This window comes from Cherax quadricarinatus, chromosome 59, assembly GCF_038502225.1.
Source record: "Cherax quadricarinatus isolate ZL_2023a chromosome 59, ASM3850222v1, whole genome shotgun sequence".
NCBI lineage: Eukaryota > Metazoa > Arthropoda > Malacostraca > Decapoda > Parastacidae > Cherax > Cherax quadricarinatus.
In genome coordinates, this window is record NC_091350.1 from 8,846,148 (window position 1) to 8,861,727 (window position 15,580).

The 15,580-nt window shown below is 38.6% G+C and overlaps 1 protein-coding gene across 2 annotated transcripts in view; it reads left to right on the forward strand.

Annotated features, from left to right (window-relative positions):
- The window catches only part of LOC128698763 (aldehyde dehydrogenase family 16 member A1), a gene marked incomplete at its 3' end in the record, with an annotated part of 42,654 nt that extends 27,356 nt beyond the window's left edge, over nucleotides 1–15,298 (forward strand). For both annotated transcript variants that reach the window (XM_070097708.1, XM_070097709.1), the window contains 3 exon segments: nucleotides 9,183–9,282; nucleotides 13,062–13,189; nucleotides 15,150–15,298. In XM_070097708.1, coding sequence (XP_069953809.1) covers nucleotides 9,183–9,282; nucleotides 13,062–13,189; nucleotides 15,150–15,298 — 377 coding nt within the window.
- Between the last annotated feature and the right edge of the window lie 282 nt (nucleotides 15,299–15,580).

A 15,580-nucleotide genomic window follows, 5' to 3' on the forward strand; every position in this document is an offset into this window, starting at 1 on the left:
GAGTGTAAAACGGAAACCTGTAATTGTTTTACATGATGGTAGGATTGCTGGTGTCTTTTTTTCTGTCTCATAAACTTGCAAGATTTCAGGTACGTCTTGCTACTTCTACTTACACTTAGGTCACACTGCACATACATGTACAAGCATATATATACACACCCCTCTGGGTTTTCTGCTATTTTCCTTCTTATTCTTGTTTATTTCCTCTTATTTCCATGGGGAAGTGGAACAGAATTCTTCCTCCGTAAGCCATGTGTGTTGTAAGAGGTGACTAAAATGCCGGGGGCAAGGGGCTAGTAACCCCTTCTCCTCTATAAATTACTAAATTTAACCCTTTCAGAGTCCAGAGGCCAAATTTAAAAGTGTGCACCAGGGTCCAAGAATTTTCAAAAAATAATTTTGTTATTTTTTTCCTATGAAATGGTAGAGAATCTTTTTCTGAAGGTAATAAAATAAAAAGTACAAAATTTGATGGAAAATTGACGAAATTATGCTCTCGCGAATTTTGATGTGTAGGCGATATTTACGCATCGGCGATTTTGCCGAATTTGACTCCCATTTTAGGCCAATTACAGTATTCCAGTCAACCAAATTCTTAGCTATTTCACTAGTATTACTTCTATTCTATCGATTGAGCACAAGAAATCGCCAAGTCAACTGTTTCAGCAACAAAATAAAGTGACCGGAAATTGGTAATTTGGCCAATATAGTGCAAAGTTCAAAATATTCCCATTTCAAAATAGGGTCCAGAATAAACAATGCAGGCATTCCTGGCACTAAACTAACATTTCCTCTATTCATTAGTTATGTTTTCAGGCTTTACAAATGAATTCCATTTTGATTTTTTATTCACAATGAATTTTTATTCAAACCAATAAATAGAAGATTTACTGTTATGCAGTACTGTAATAATTTTAGGAGTGAAGAAGAACAAGATGTGAGTGTGGGGGAGGTGCATGAGGTATTACGTAGAATGAAAGGGGGTAAAGCAGCTGGAACTGACGGGATCATGACAGAAATGTTAAAAGCAGAGGGGGGGGGGGATATAGTGTTGGAGTGGTTCGCATTTTTGTTTAATAAATGTATGAAAGAGGGAAAGGTACCTAGGGATTGGCAGAGAGCATGTATAGTCCCTTTATATAAAGGGAAGGGGGACAAAAGAGATTGTAGAAATTATAGAGGAATAAGTTTACTAAGTATACCAGGAAAAGTGTATGGTAGGGTTATTATTGAAAGAATTAGAGGTAAGACAGGATGTAGGATTGCGGATGAGCAAAGATGTTTCAGAGTGGGTAGGGGATGTGTAGATCAAGTGTTTATATTGAAGCATATATGTGAACAGTATTTAGATAAAGGTAGGGAAGTTTTTATTGTATTTATGGATTTAGAAAAGGCATATGATAGAGTAGATAGGGGAGCAATGTGGCAGATGTTGCAAGTACAGTGGAACCTTGACTTAAGAGTTTAATCCGTTCCAGGAGCTAGCTCGTAACTCAATTTACTCATATATCAAATTAATTTTCCTCATTTAAATTAATTGAAAAACCATTAATCCGTTCCTGAACTCTGGAGAGCCAAGAAAAATTACTTGAATATGACGCTATTATCAACTATACGGCTTATTTGTCTATCACAATTCATCTAATATGACATAATAAACAATATAGTTAACACAGAAACATGATATATACTCAAGAATTAATAAAATAGGCCATAATACAGTGGCAGAGGCAGCGGCGAATGTGTCTGCCATTTCCTGTGTGTATATACTGAGAGTATCTTCCCATGCTCTTATTGTAAGAGAAAACAGAGTATTTTTCAGGCTAACTGCAATAGATCACCATTTTTCCAAGGAAAACACTGAAAATATTGTATATAAACACATAATAAATCATAATATACTACAGAATTTAAAGAAATAATAAACTGTTTATATAAAGTGTATATGTACTCACACATTGAACATAACTGATACAATTTGTTTTGTTTAATCACTGAATATAACTGATACGGAATCTCCTGCGAACTGCTTCTCTCTCAACCATGTCAGCAGCAACTTCTCCATCTTTTCATGGACAGAGGTCCGCAGCTCAGACGTTATTGTAATGCCCTTGGCTGACACTATAGCCTTGAACGACTCCTGCTGCTTTAGTATCGTACATATAGTAAATTATTATTATTATAATCAAGGGGGAAGCGCTAAACCCGGAGGATTATACAGCGCCTGGGGGGGGGTGGAAGACATTCAGGCTTAATTCGGGGAACTGGAGCACAGACCCAATTCCCTAAATCAAGAGCTTCTCACCAACATCAAGGAACCTTCCTTGAGGGGTACATATAGTAGATGTACTGCGCTGGTATTGTCTGGCTAAATCCACAACTCGTGCACCTTGCATATGTTTATCTATGATTTCATGCGTTAATTCCATGGAAATCATCATCTTTTTCTTCTCAGCACTGTCCTTTACACTTATTTTCTTAGGACCCATGGTTAGAAAAGCGAAATTTGGCAAAATGACTGTCAAAATTGTAAGCAAATCAGGAGAGAACTGCTTCGACAGCAATGTAAACATCAGCTGCGCGAACTAGCGGCAGGATTCTGAATTATTATTATGTACGTATTATGTACATTATTATTATTATTATTATTATTATTATTATTAATTTAGGGAACTGAAGCTCTATCGTTATTGTAAAATAATAATAATTATTATTATTATTACTGAAGCTTTATTGTTATAATAATTATTATTATTATTATTACTATTAATTTAGGGTACAAGCTCTATCGTCATTGCAATACTAATAATAATAATAATAATTATTATAATTAATAATTTAGAGAACTGAAGCTGTCATTATTATTATTATTACTATTTTTTTAACAAGTCGGCCGTCTCCCACCGACGCAGGGTGACCCAAAAAGAAAGAAAATCCCCAAAAAGAAAACACTTTCATCATCATTCAACTCTTTCACCTCACTCACACATAATCACTGTTTTTGCAGAGGTGCTCAGAACACAACAGTTCAGAAGCATATACAGTGGTCCCTCGTTTTTCGTAATTAATCCGTTCCTGGAGGAGCTACTGTTACACCCTTTTGTTCATTTTGTTCATTTTCTTCTTATTATCACAATGGTATACTATTACATGTTATTTTTGCTATTTCACTTAATATTATATTCAGGAGTAATTCCATTAGTAGCTAAAATGGATTTACTCGACTTTATAATATTATCTGGTCGTATTACTTAGCTTTGTATTTAGTTAGGCCATTTAATTAGTGTCAACTGCTGGTGACCTGGCCAAGCACCAGTAGGTGTTTTGAGCTGCTCGACCCCTGCTCCGACCGAGACAAAGTGGGCTGGTAAAGCCTCACAGAGTTCAGTTCTTACCTTCCTCACCTCTCGTGAGGGAAGCTCCCTGATTCTTGGATTTAAACTTCTGGTCCCATATGAGGTTCCCTAGTGACCCTCCAGTACCATGCACAATTACATGACACTCTTTTATTGAAGATCTGGATGGTATCTGCTGTGTGAGGGTGATTTTCATCAAAAAAGGTTTGCACTTCAAGCCATTTTGCACACATTTCCTTAATCTTTGAAGTAGGCAATTCCTTCAATTTCTCTCTCCCCTCCTTTGAACAGTTTCCCCAAACGGACTCTCAGAGTTCAAGGTTCTCTTAGAAGCCTTACCTATAAGGTTTACGTGATCCTTCCAAAACTCTTTTAGAGTCAATCGAGTGTCTGTGGTCACTTCAAAGCACTTTTGAAACAGAGCTTTTGTGTACAGTGTGTGAAGCTTGCTGTTTTGGAGACGCTGGTGATTGTCCCTAGCTCTGCTAGGAGTGAATTTAAGCAGTATTGATTCAAAGAGGACGGTGAAAAAGTCATGGGAGACAGACTCGCCTCAAAATTCCTTTAAGTGTAAAATATTCCTAAACTCACTTAGTATATTATGAAAGTTGAATAAGAGTGAATTATTATTGAAGTGTTACGTCTTCTGTCTCATTTGGATTGAGTTAAGTAAAGTGTTATTATGTGAAGAGAAGGTGTTATGATACTAGAGCCGTTCAGTACTATAATCAAGATAATACTGTGTATTATCTTTTAGTGAACTTAAGTGTAAATTTCATGAGTACTCTGTTTTATGGTGCGACCTTTTTAAAGTTAATATAAAAACCTTCTATGGTTTATTAAGAAACTTAATAAAAAACCGGAAAGAAACATTGTGATTGTTTACTACTGAACAGTTGAATGATTTCATCTAGAACAGGATATTCAGTCCTGTTTATTTGTTGCAAGAAAGGGCTAAACAGGCTTAAGTAGTGGCCCTGTACGCAACAGCTACTATAAACGAAATTTACGATTTGCGAATCAATTTTCCCCATAAGAAATAATGTAAATACAATTAATCCGTTTCTGACACTCAGAAGTATTAAAACTAAAAAATTTTTTACATGAAATATACATGTAGTACATAAACAATACAATGGGAAATGATGAATGAAACATTAACAGCATAACACTTACCTTTATTGGAGATTCTTCTTAGTGTATGGGAGACTGGAGGAGGAGAGAGATTGGATTGTTTACAGTTTGGAAGGGGAATCCCCTTCCAGCAACACCTCAGGTACCAATTGCTTCTCTGGGGTTGCTTCTCTTATCTGTTTCTTAATGCCACTAGGACCACCTTGAGAGTCACTCTAGTCCTGTCTCGCAAAGTAACTGTGGAGAGAGCTCTGTTTCTGGCGTCTCTTTAACACTTCCCTAAAATGGCCCAAGACTTTGTCACTGTACATATTTCTCACCTTCTTTACCACAGGCTTGGCACTAGGAGCTTTCTTTGGAGCCATGGTAGCTTATTTAGTACTTGCAGCACTAAAATGAGTGGAATATTATGAAATATTTCGTAGGAGCACTTGAGGGGACCTTCACTCACTGGTAAACAATGCCAGACTGGCTGGGTAGGGAGGCCTCCCCAGCTCACACCGTGCGTAAGCGTCCTGGACGAACTACTATTTGCGAGTCAACCTATGAAAAGCGAGTCCATGTTTATACAAAAATACCCCTATGATTGGCGAAATTTGCGATTGCCGAGAACTACGAAAAGCGAGGGACCACTGTACGTATAAAGATATACAACATATCCCTCCAAACTGTCAATATCCCGAAACCCTCCTTTAGGGTGCAGGCATTGTACTTCCCATTTCCAGGACTCAAGTCCAGCTATATAAAAATAACCGGTTTCCCTGAATCCCTTCACTAAATATTACCCTGCTCACACTCCAACAGATCGTCAGGTCCTAAATACCATTCATCTCCATTCACTCCTATCAAACATGCTCATGCACGACTGCTGGAAGTCCAAGCCCCTCGCCCACAAAACCTCCCTTACCCCTTCCCTCCAACCTTTTCGAGGACGACCCCTACCCCGCCTTCTACAGATTTAAATGCTCTCCATGTCATTCTACTTTGATCCATTCTCTCTAAATGACCAAACCACCTCAAGAACCCCTCTTCAGCCCTCTGACTAATACTTTTATTAACTCCACACCTTCTCCTAATTTCCACACTCCGAATTTTCTGCATAATATTTACACCACACATTGCCCTTAGACAGGACATCTCCACTGCCTCCAACTGCCTCCTCGCTGCTGCACTCACAACCCAAGCTTCACACCCATATAAGAGTGTTGGTACTACTATACTTTCATACATTCCCTTCTTTGCCTCCATAGATAACAAATTAAGGAGTGGGGGACTACACCATGCTGGCAGCTAGTGGCATAGTGATGCAGCCACTGGCACTACAAAAATACCAACCACTCCAAAACTATATCTCCCCCTGCTTTTAACATTTCTATCATGATCCTGTCAGTTCCAGCTGCTTTACTCCCTTTCATTCTACGTAATGCCTCACGCACCTCCCCCACACTCACATCCTGTTCTTCTTCACTCCTAAAAGTTGGTATACCTCCCTGGCCAATGCATGAAATTACCGCTTCCCTTTCTTCGTCAACATTTAAAAGCTCCTCAAAATATTCTCGCCATCTACCCAAAACCTCCATCTCCCCATCTTCTAACTCCCCTACTCTGTTTTTAACTGACAAATTCATTCGTTCTCTAGGCTTTCTTAACTTGTTTAACTCCAAAAATTTTTTCTTATTTTCATTAAAATTTCTTGACAGCTCTTTTCCCACTCTATCATCTGCTCTCCTTTTGCACTCTCTCACCACTCTCTTTACATTTCTTTTAATCTCCATATACTCTACTCTTCTTATAGCACTTCTGCTTTGTAAAAACCTCTCATAAGCTAACTTTTTCTCTTATCACACCCTTTACTTCATCATTCCACCAATCACTCCTCTTTCCTCCTGCACCCACCCTCCTATAACCACAAACCTCTGCCCCACATTCTAATACTGCATTTTTAAAACTGTTCCAACCCTCTTCAACCCCCCCACTACTCATACTTGCACCAGCCCACCTTTCTGCCAATAGTTGTTTATATCTCACCCGAACTTCCTCCTCCCTTAGTTTATACACTTTCACCTCCCTCTTGCTTCTTGTTGCCATTTTCCTCTTTTCCCGTCTACCTCTTACTCTAACTGTAGCTACAACTAAACAATGATCCGATATATCAGTTGCCCCTCTATAAACGTGTACATCCTGGAGCCTACCCATCAACCTTTTGTCCACCAATACATAATCTAACAAACTACTTTCATTACATGCTATATCATACCTTGTATATTTATTTATCCTCTTCTTCATAAAATATGTGTTACTTATTACCAAACCTCTTTCTACACATAGCTCAATTAAAGGCTCTCCATTTTCATTTACCCCTGGCACCCCAAATTTACCTCCTACTCCCTCCACAACATTTTTGCCCACTTTAGCATTGAAATCCCCAACCACCATTACTCTCACACTTGGTTCAAAACTGCCCACGCATTCACTCAACATTTCCCAAAATCTCTCTCTCCTCTACACTTCTCTCTTCTCCAGGTGCATATACGCTTACTATAACCCACTTTTCACCTCTAACCTTCATTTTACTCCACATAATCCTTGAATTAATACATTTATAGTCCCTCTTTTCCTGCCATAACTTATCCTTCAACATTATTGCTACTCCTTCTTTAGCTCTAACTCTATTTGAAACCCCTGACCTAATCTCATTTATTCCTCTCCACTGAAATTCTCCCACCCCCTTCAGCTTTGTTTCACTTAAAGCCAGGACATCCAGCTTCTTCTCAAATTATTTAGATAAAGAAAAATTTGATATCAAATTGGGGAGGAGGAGTATGGAAGAAGTGAATGTTTTCAGATACTTGGGAGTTGGCATGTCGGCAGATGGATTTATGAAGGATGAGGTTAATCATAGAATTGATGAGGGAAAAAAGGTGAGTGGTGCGTTGAGGTATATATGGAGACAAAAAAACGTTATCTATGGATGCAAGGAAGGGAATGTATGAAAGTATAGTACGTAGTACCAACACTCTTATATGGGTATGAAGCTTGGGTTGTGAATGCAGCATCGAGGAGGCGGTTGGAGGCAGTGGAGATGTCCTGTCTAAGGGCCATGTGTGGTGTAAATATTATGCAGAGAATTCGGAGTGTGGAAATTAGGAGAAGGTGTGGAGTTAATAAAAGTATTAGTCAGAGGGCTGAAGAGGGGTTCTTGAGGTGGTTTGGTCATTTAGAGAGAATGGATGAAAGTAGAATGACATGGAGAGCATTTAAATCTGTAGGGGAAAGAAGGCGGGGTAGGGGTCGTCCTCGAAAAGGTTGGAAGGAAGGGGTAATGGAGGTTTTGTGGGCGAGGGGCTTGGACTTCCAGCAGGCGTGCATGAGCGTGTTTGATAGGAGTGAATGGAGACAAATGGTATTTGGGACCTGATGATCTGTTGGAATGTGAGCAGGGTAATATTTAGTGAAGGGATTCAGGGAAACCGGTTATTTTTATATAGCCGGACTTGAATCCTGGAAATGGGAAGTACAGTGCCTGCACTCTAAAGGAGGGGTTTCGGGATATTAGCAGTTTGGAGGGATATGTTGTGTATCTTTATACGTATATGCTTCTAAACTGTTGTGTTCTGAGCACCTTTGCAAAAACAGTGATTATGTGTGAGTGAGGTGAAAGTGTTGAATGATGATGAAAGTATTTTTTTGGGGGGGATTTTCTTTCTTTTTGGGTCACCCTGCCTCAGTGGGAGGCGGCTGACTTGTTAAAAAAAAAAAAAAACTTTTTTTCATTATGAATTTATCTAGACTATGTTCTCCAAATGCATAAACTCTGACAAATAAGGAATATTGAAGACTGATGCTCATAGTGTGTGCTTCTCCTTCCAAGTTTGCTACTTTTATGACATTGGACTGCATTACTCTGTTGACATAAATAGTGATTTAGTTAATATTAGTAATCTTTAAACTTCACTTGGTCATAGATTACATTACTTTGTCAGTTTATAATCATAAATAAATTATATGATTAGTCTTTCTTTCTCACCTCATTCTCCGAAAATCCCTGTATACTATGTATTTCATAATCGAGCTGAGTAAACATGTTTATTCGTCCTACAGGTATTCCAAATTCTGATTAGCAAGTTTGTTCCCTCCTGAGTGCATTTTGTTTAAAATATTGTTGATCAAAATGGTGTTCAGCAGTTGACTATATTTCTTTCTTTCAACACACTGACCGTATCCCACCGAGGCGGGGTGGCCCAAAAGGAAAAACGAAAGTTTCTCCTTTTACATTTAGGAATATATACAGGAGAAGGGGTTACTAGCCCCTTGTTCCCGGCATTTCAGTCGCCTCTTACAACACGCATGGCTTACAGAGGAAGAATTCTGTTCCACTTCCACATGGAGATAAGAGGAAATAAACAAGAACAAGAACTAGAAAGAAAATAGAAGAAAACCCAGAGGGGTGTGCTTGTACATGTACGTGTAGTGTGACCTAAGTGTAAGTAGAAGTAGCAAGACGTACCTGAAATCTTGCATGTTTATGAGACAGAAAAAATGGACACCAGCAATCCTACCATCATGTAAAACAATTACAGGCTTTCGTTTTACACAGACTTGGCAGGACGGTAGTATCTCCCTGGGCGGTTGCTGTCTACCAACCTACTACCTATATGACTATATTTGTATACATATTTTAATTCTTCATAGGCAGGTGCTGTCTGGATTAACTGCCACAACATGTTTGATGCTGCTGCTGGCTTTGGTGGATACAAGCAGAGTGGCTTTGGGCGGGATGGAGGTAAAGAAGGTAAGCTGCTAATATTAACAAGGAACATTTTATTGTTACTGTAGGGAAAGGAAGGCGGGCTAGGGGTCGTCCTCGAAAAGGTTGGAAGGAAGGGGTAAGGGAGGTTTTGTGGGTGAGGGGCTTGGACTTCCAGCAGGGGTGCACGAGTGTGTTTGATAGGAGTGAATGGTATTTGGGACCTGACGATCTGTTGGAGTGTGAGCAGGGTAATATTTAGTGAAGGGATTCAGGGAAACCGGTTATTTTATATAACCGGACTTGAGTCCTGGAAATGGGAAGTACAATGCCTGCACTCTAAAGGAGGGGTTTCGGGATATTGGCAGTTTGGAGGGATATATTGTGTATTTTTATACGTATATCCTTCTAAACTGTTGTATTTCTGGGCACCTCTGCAAAAACAGTGATCATGTGTGAGTGAGGTGAAAGTGTTGAGTGATGATGAAAGTATTTTCTTTTTGGGGATTTTCTTTCTTTTTGGGTCACCGTGCCTCGGTGGGAGACGGCCGACTTGTTGAAAAAAAAAAAGTATACACAAGTACAGTGGACCCCCGCCTTACGATATTAATCCGTTCCTGAGAGCTCATCGTAAGCCGAAATTATCGTAAGGCGAATTAATTTTCCCCATTAGAAATAATGGAAATCAAATTAATCTGTGCAAGACACCCCAAAGTATGAAAAAAAAATTGTACCACATGAAATATTAATTTTAATATACACAAACTGAAGAAGACATGCACAATTACTACTCTACTAAGAATAGAATACATGACACTTACCTTTATTGAAGATCTGATGATGATTGATGGGATGGGAGGAGGGGAGTGTGTGGAAGTTATTGTTTAGAAGGGGAATCCCCCTTCTATTAGGACTTGAGGTAGCAAGTCCTTTTCCAGGGTTACTTCCCTTCTTCTTTTAATGCCACAAGGACCAGCTTGAGAGTCATTGGACCTCTGTTGCACAGCAAATCTGTCCATAGAGGTCTGTAACTCCCGTTCCTTTAAGGTTTGCCTAAAATGGGCCACAACATTGTCATTGTACAGGTTGCCAACACGGCTTGCAATAGCTGTGTTAGGGTGCTTTTCATCCATAAAGGTTTGCACTTCAACCCACTTTGCACACATTTCCTTAATCTTTGAAGTAGGCACAATGGATTCCACAACTGGCATAGGCTTCTCAGGGTTAGCCCCAAACCCTTCAAAATCTTTCTTAATTTCCATACTAATTCTCACCCTTTTTACCACAAGGATGGCACTAGAAGCTTTCTTGGGGCCCATGGTGACTTATTTTGCAGTTACAAGCACAAAAAACACTGGGATAAGGTGAAATGTACTGAATGTATGCGTGGATGCGACCGCACTGGCTGGCTTGTAAACATTGGCGCTGAGGCCACACGTGGGACGTGTCCCGGACGAATCGCATGAGGCGAGGCAAAATTTTTGCGTTCAAATGTATCGTATGGCGGATTTAACATAACGCGATGCCATCATAAGGCAGGGGTCCACTGTATAATTATCAGACTATATATAAAATATGAAATAACTTTTAAAAACACTTGAAATTTTGGAGTTTCCAGACATAATGGAGAGACTTAGTACTTATGGATCCCACATAGAATGTAAACAAACAGGGTGGGGCACGGTGACCGTATTAGAAAGTCAGGTGGGGGAGCCATATAGAGAGTTTTGGTCATAATTTGAAATGACCGTATTAGCAGAACGCCGTAAAGCGGGGGCCCTACTGTACTTGTTTAGGACTTAGCCAATTCATCCTGGCTTAAAGGGTTACTTGTCCAACACTGTGAACTTTAGGGGCATGTGGTGCATCATTTGGAAGCTTTCTGTGACATAGTTGCCTTGTCAGTTCCTCAGAAAAGGAAGGGGTTTCACGGTTAATATTTAACCTCCCAACTTCTTTTATTTATCTTACATGTCATGATACAATGTATAGAAAGGGTATACATTGGAATGTTATTAATTGGGATTACAGTGGAATGTTATTAATTGGGATTACCTAAACTGAAGAAAAAATAAAATAGGCTGCTATGAGTTGAACACGAAAGGAGCTGTGGAAAACCAGATGGAAAAAAGACTTGGAAGTAATAGTGGCCAGTAATTTGAAGCTAAGTATGCAGTATTCAGGAAGTAAATTATGCAAGCAGGATTTTAGGCTTTATTGGAAAAAATATCTGAATTCTGATCCAAGTTATTCTCAATCTATAGTATTTGCTAATATGTCCTGTTATATAGTGTAACCCCTCATGTTGGGATATTGATCAAAGGAACTGAACATGTTCATCCCTTCCTGGGCTGAATTTTATTGCCTCCTATTTCCCAAGCAGTGTATGACTTCTATGACTTAAGTGCTTTATTTCCCTCAATATTACAGTATTACTATAATCTAGGTCAGTGGTTCCCATAACAATATCACTTGTGTACCCTTTTCATTTTGTATTATTAACCACACACTTCTTTCCTGTAATGTCTAATGAGTTAAAGACATGCAGACGGAACAATATGCATAACTTCACTGTACAACAGCATAGGTCGTATTGAGAAAAAAAGACAAACTTGCAATATAAAAGCTTTATGTATTCATACACGAGTTGTTACTGTGAACAGCTATATGCAGTATGACAATATATTCACAAAAATTAATGTAATTTTTGTATCAAGAAAAATAGCGTCCATATTTTTAAATAAAGATGCAAATTTAGGCATAAACTGCAAATATATTTTGACAAGCTTTGTTTGCCTAGAATAAAGACCAGGTTTAATATTTATGCCAGCAAATGGGTCATGCTAGCCTAGTAGCCAGGTCACCTCGTGGACAATACCTGGGCTCGGACTATGCCAGTGAGTCAAACTGGAACCAGCCTAGTAGCATGCCAAAATGGAATTCTTTATTGTACAGCAAAATATTGTATTTCATTTTAAATACAACTGTTGTTGATAGTGTATTGTCAGGTGTTGCATGAACTGTTGGGATCATATAGCACATGGGGGAATGAGAGGGATTCAGATTTGATCCAAGGAAGGGGATGGCATGGCCAATTCCTTGGATCAAGAGCCATCATTGGCCAAGGGACCTCCTTTGAGGGTATATTATGCATAGAAAGGTTGTCTCAGTTTACGTTCATTAATAATTACTGAACATAAATGTTGAAAAAAATCAATAATGACAGTTGCAACACAATAAATTGTAATAACTCACTCATTTACCACCTGAACATCCCGTTGTATACCTCTGGGGAACCATGCCTCAGTTTGGGATCCTATATTCTTGGGTGCTGTGGTAGTTTTGATCACCATAATTGAGGTAGGATATTGTTGACTAAGACACATGGGCATTATCTAGGGAGCTTTATTTGAGAAACATTTTCACCACCAGGGTCGTTATCAGGATAATGCAGACACATCAGAAAGTAGACTTGCATTAAGGAAACAGAGATATGGAGCTATAAAGTGATATAAGCATGGGCTGGGCTTGCTAGTGAAGATATAATATGTTGACTGGAGGTATTAATCAGATTTGATGTGCAGTGAAGAAGTAGTAGTAGTAGTAGTAATGGTTAATCTTAGAGTAAGCTCTGTCGACTATGAAGGCTTTGTGCTGTAAGCAGAAAGTCAGGATATTCTCTGTACCAAGATTCCATTAGGCATTCATAGATGTAGAGGGTATCAGCAAGAAAAAGCTCAGTAGCAATAAAAGGATTTATTTTTTTAAATGTTTGATAATCTCAATTGTAAAATTAATATTTCATTTATACAATCCTTTTACAGGTCTCTTTGAGTATGTGAAACCTTCATGGCAAAGTCGCTTAAGCTTTGAGGCTCCTGAATTTGATCTTAAAAAATTTGGTGCTTCTTACATGGCAGACCGACCTTCACTCAATACAGCCACACCTCAGGTTTGATAATTTAGCATTTTCCTTCAAATTTATCATTAGTCTTCATTTGCTCTACTAATTAATTTGCATTAAAGAAAATTATTGGTAGATTCACACAAGAAGTATGTGCTAGGTTTTTGAAAATTGGTGAGTACAGTGTTATGAAAATACACTTTATATAGTATTTGAAAAATTGAGTTACTGGGTATGTTTCAAACATTTGGAACTGATTTGGTATTGATTTGATACTACAAACTGCAGAAAAGTACACTTGCGTAAAGTTCAGGACATTTATTGCAGGTAACGTTTTGCCATGAGTGGTATCAACAGTCCTAGGACTGATGAAGCCACACATAGTAAAACATTTCCTTTTAATAAATGTCCTGAACTGTACAAAGGTGTCCTTTTCCACAGTTTGGCAGTAATTACTTGTAGGTACTGCATTATTAAAAATTTCCCTAAGTAATTGAAGTAGATGTTCAGGTGTGAAATTGTATCAAATTCTACTACCAGTTGTAGTTTTACTTGGAGGCCTTAGTGACATCTGAACAAAGGTATCAAAAATGTCGTATGCAACTACATATTGATCTCTGATTCATTGACCAGCTGATGTTAAACCTCTACACTATGTAGCAAAAACTCAGATTAAGCACAATCTTTTCTGAAGCTATGTAGACAGTCTCATGTTAGTAATTTTTTTTTTTATTATTATTACCCAAATTTTACTAGTGATTGACAATAGTGACACTGGTCTGTATATAATACCAGTACACGGTATACAGGTCTTTTTGCGAATATTAACTGCATTTGCCTTCCATAAATAAGACTATTTACCTTTTGCTAGGCAGAGGTGATAGAGATGAGTCAGTGGTGATCTTGGCAGCCTATACTTTTGTAAAGCAATCTGGCATTTTCTACTTAGGCCACAAGAAAGAGCAACAGAATTTTAGTTTATTATAGATTATTATTCATGCTCTTACTGTGCAAGCCATTAATGCAGCCTGTTTTAGAATATTGCGTGCAGCTTTGGTCACCATATTTGTGTCTAGCATCCAACACCAGATAATACCCACACTTAAAAATTTAATCACGTGAAACCAGTATTCATATTAATCCAGCTGTCTTTACCCTGAGGCTGAGCTGTGGAAGACAGGTTCCTTAAGCTAATGATCTAACAAGGAACCCTATAAAACTTGAGGTAATTCATTTTATAATGTGAAAGGTCATATTGCCTTAATTATTCAAACTTCCTCATAGGAGGCAAAGAAGGGAATGTACGAGCGTGTAGTGGTACCAACACTTATATGGGTGTGAAGCACGGGCTGTGAATGCTGCAGTGAGAAAGGCGGGAGGCAGTGGAGATGTCGTTTCTAAGGGCAGTGTGTGGTGTAAATATTATGCAGAGAATTTGTAGTGTGGAAATTAGAAGGTGGTGTGGAGTTACTAAATGCATTATTCAGAGGGCTAAAGAGAGGTTATTGAGGTAGTTTGGTCATTTAGAGAGGATGGAGCAAAATAGGTTGACTTGGAGGGTGTATAAATCTGTAGTGGTGGGGAGGAGGGTAGAGGTTGCCTTAGGAAGTACGTAGGGAGGGGGTAAAAGGGATTTTGTGTGCAAGGGGCCTGGACATGCAGCAGGAATGTGTGAGCATGTTAGATAGTAGTGAATGAAGGCGAATGGTTTTTGAACCTGATGAGCTGTTGGAGTGTGAGCAGGGTAATGTTTTGTGAAGGGATTCAGGGAAACTGGTTAGAAGGGCTTGAGTCTTGCAGATGGGAAGTACGATGCCTGGACTTTGAAGGAGGGGTTTGGGATATTGGCTGTTTGGAAGGACATTTAAACTGTCATATCTGGGCACCTCTCCAAAGACAGTGATATTGTGTGAATGATGGCAAAAGTGTCTTTCTATTTTGGGTCACCCTACTTCAGTGGGAGATGGCTGACATGTTAAAAAAAAAAAGTTTCATCTAAAACTTGCAGATTGTTAGTGCTGATGGAATACTACCACAAGTAGATCGAACATATAAGCTGTATTATGGTGGGGCTCAGAAACGTCCAGATGCCAACTACTGCCGTGTGATCAGTGATGCCAAGGGTAAAGCTTTTGCCCTTGTTGGAGAAAGTAACAGGTAGGACAATAGTCATAATTTTTTTTTTTTTTACCCTAATAATCAAGTTTTTACATGTACAGTAATACCCGAGTTTTCGTCCTTAATCCATTCCAGAAGGTCGGCCAAAATCCAAAATGGACGAAAAACAAAATATGTAATATTTCCCATAAGAAATAATGTAAATCCAATTAATCCATTCCAGACACCCAAAAATATTAAAAAAATACATTTTATAGAGAATAACTATAGTTTTACATAAGAAAACAATGAGAAATAAACATAGAGCATTAATTTTAATGG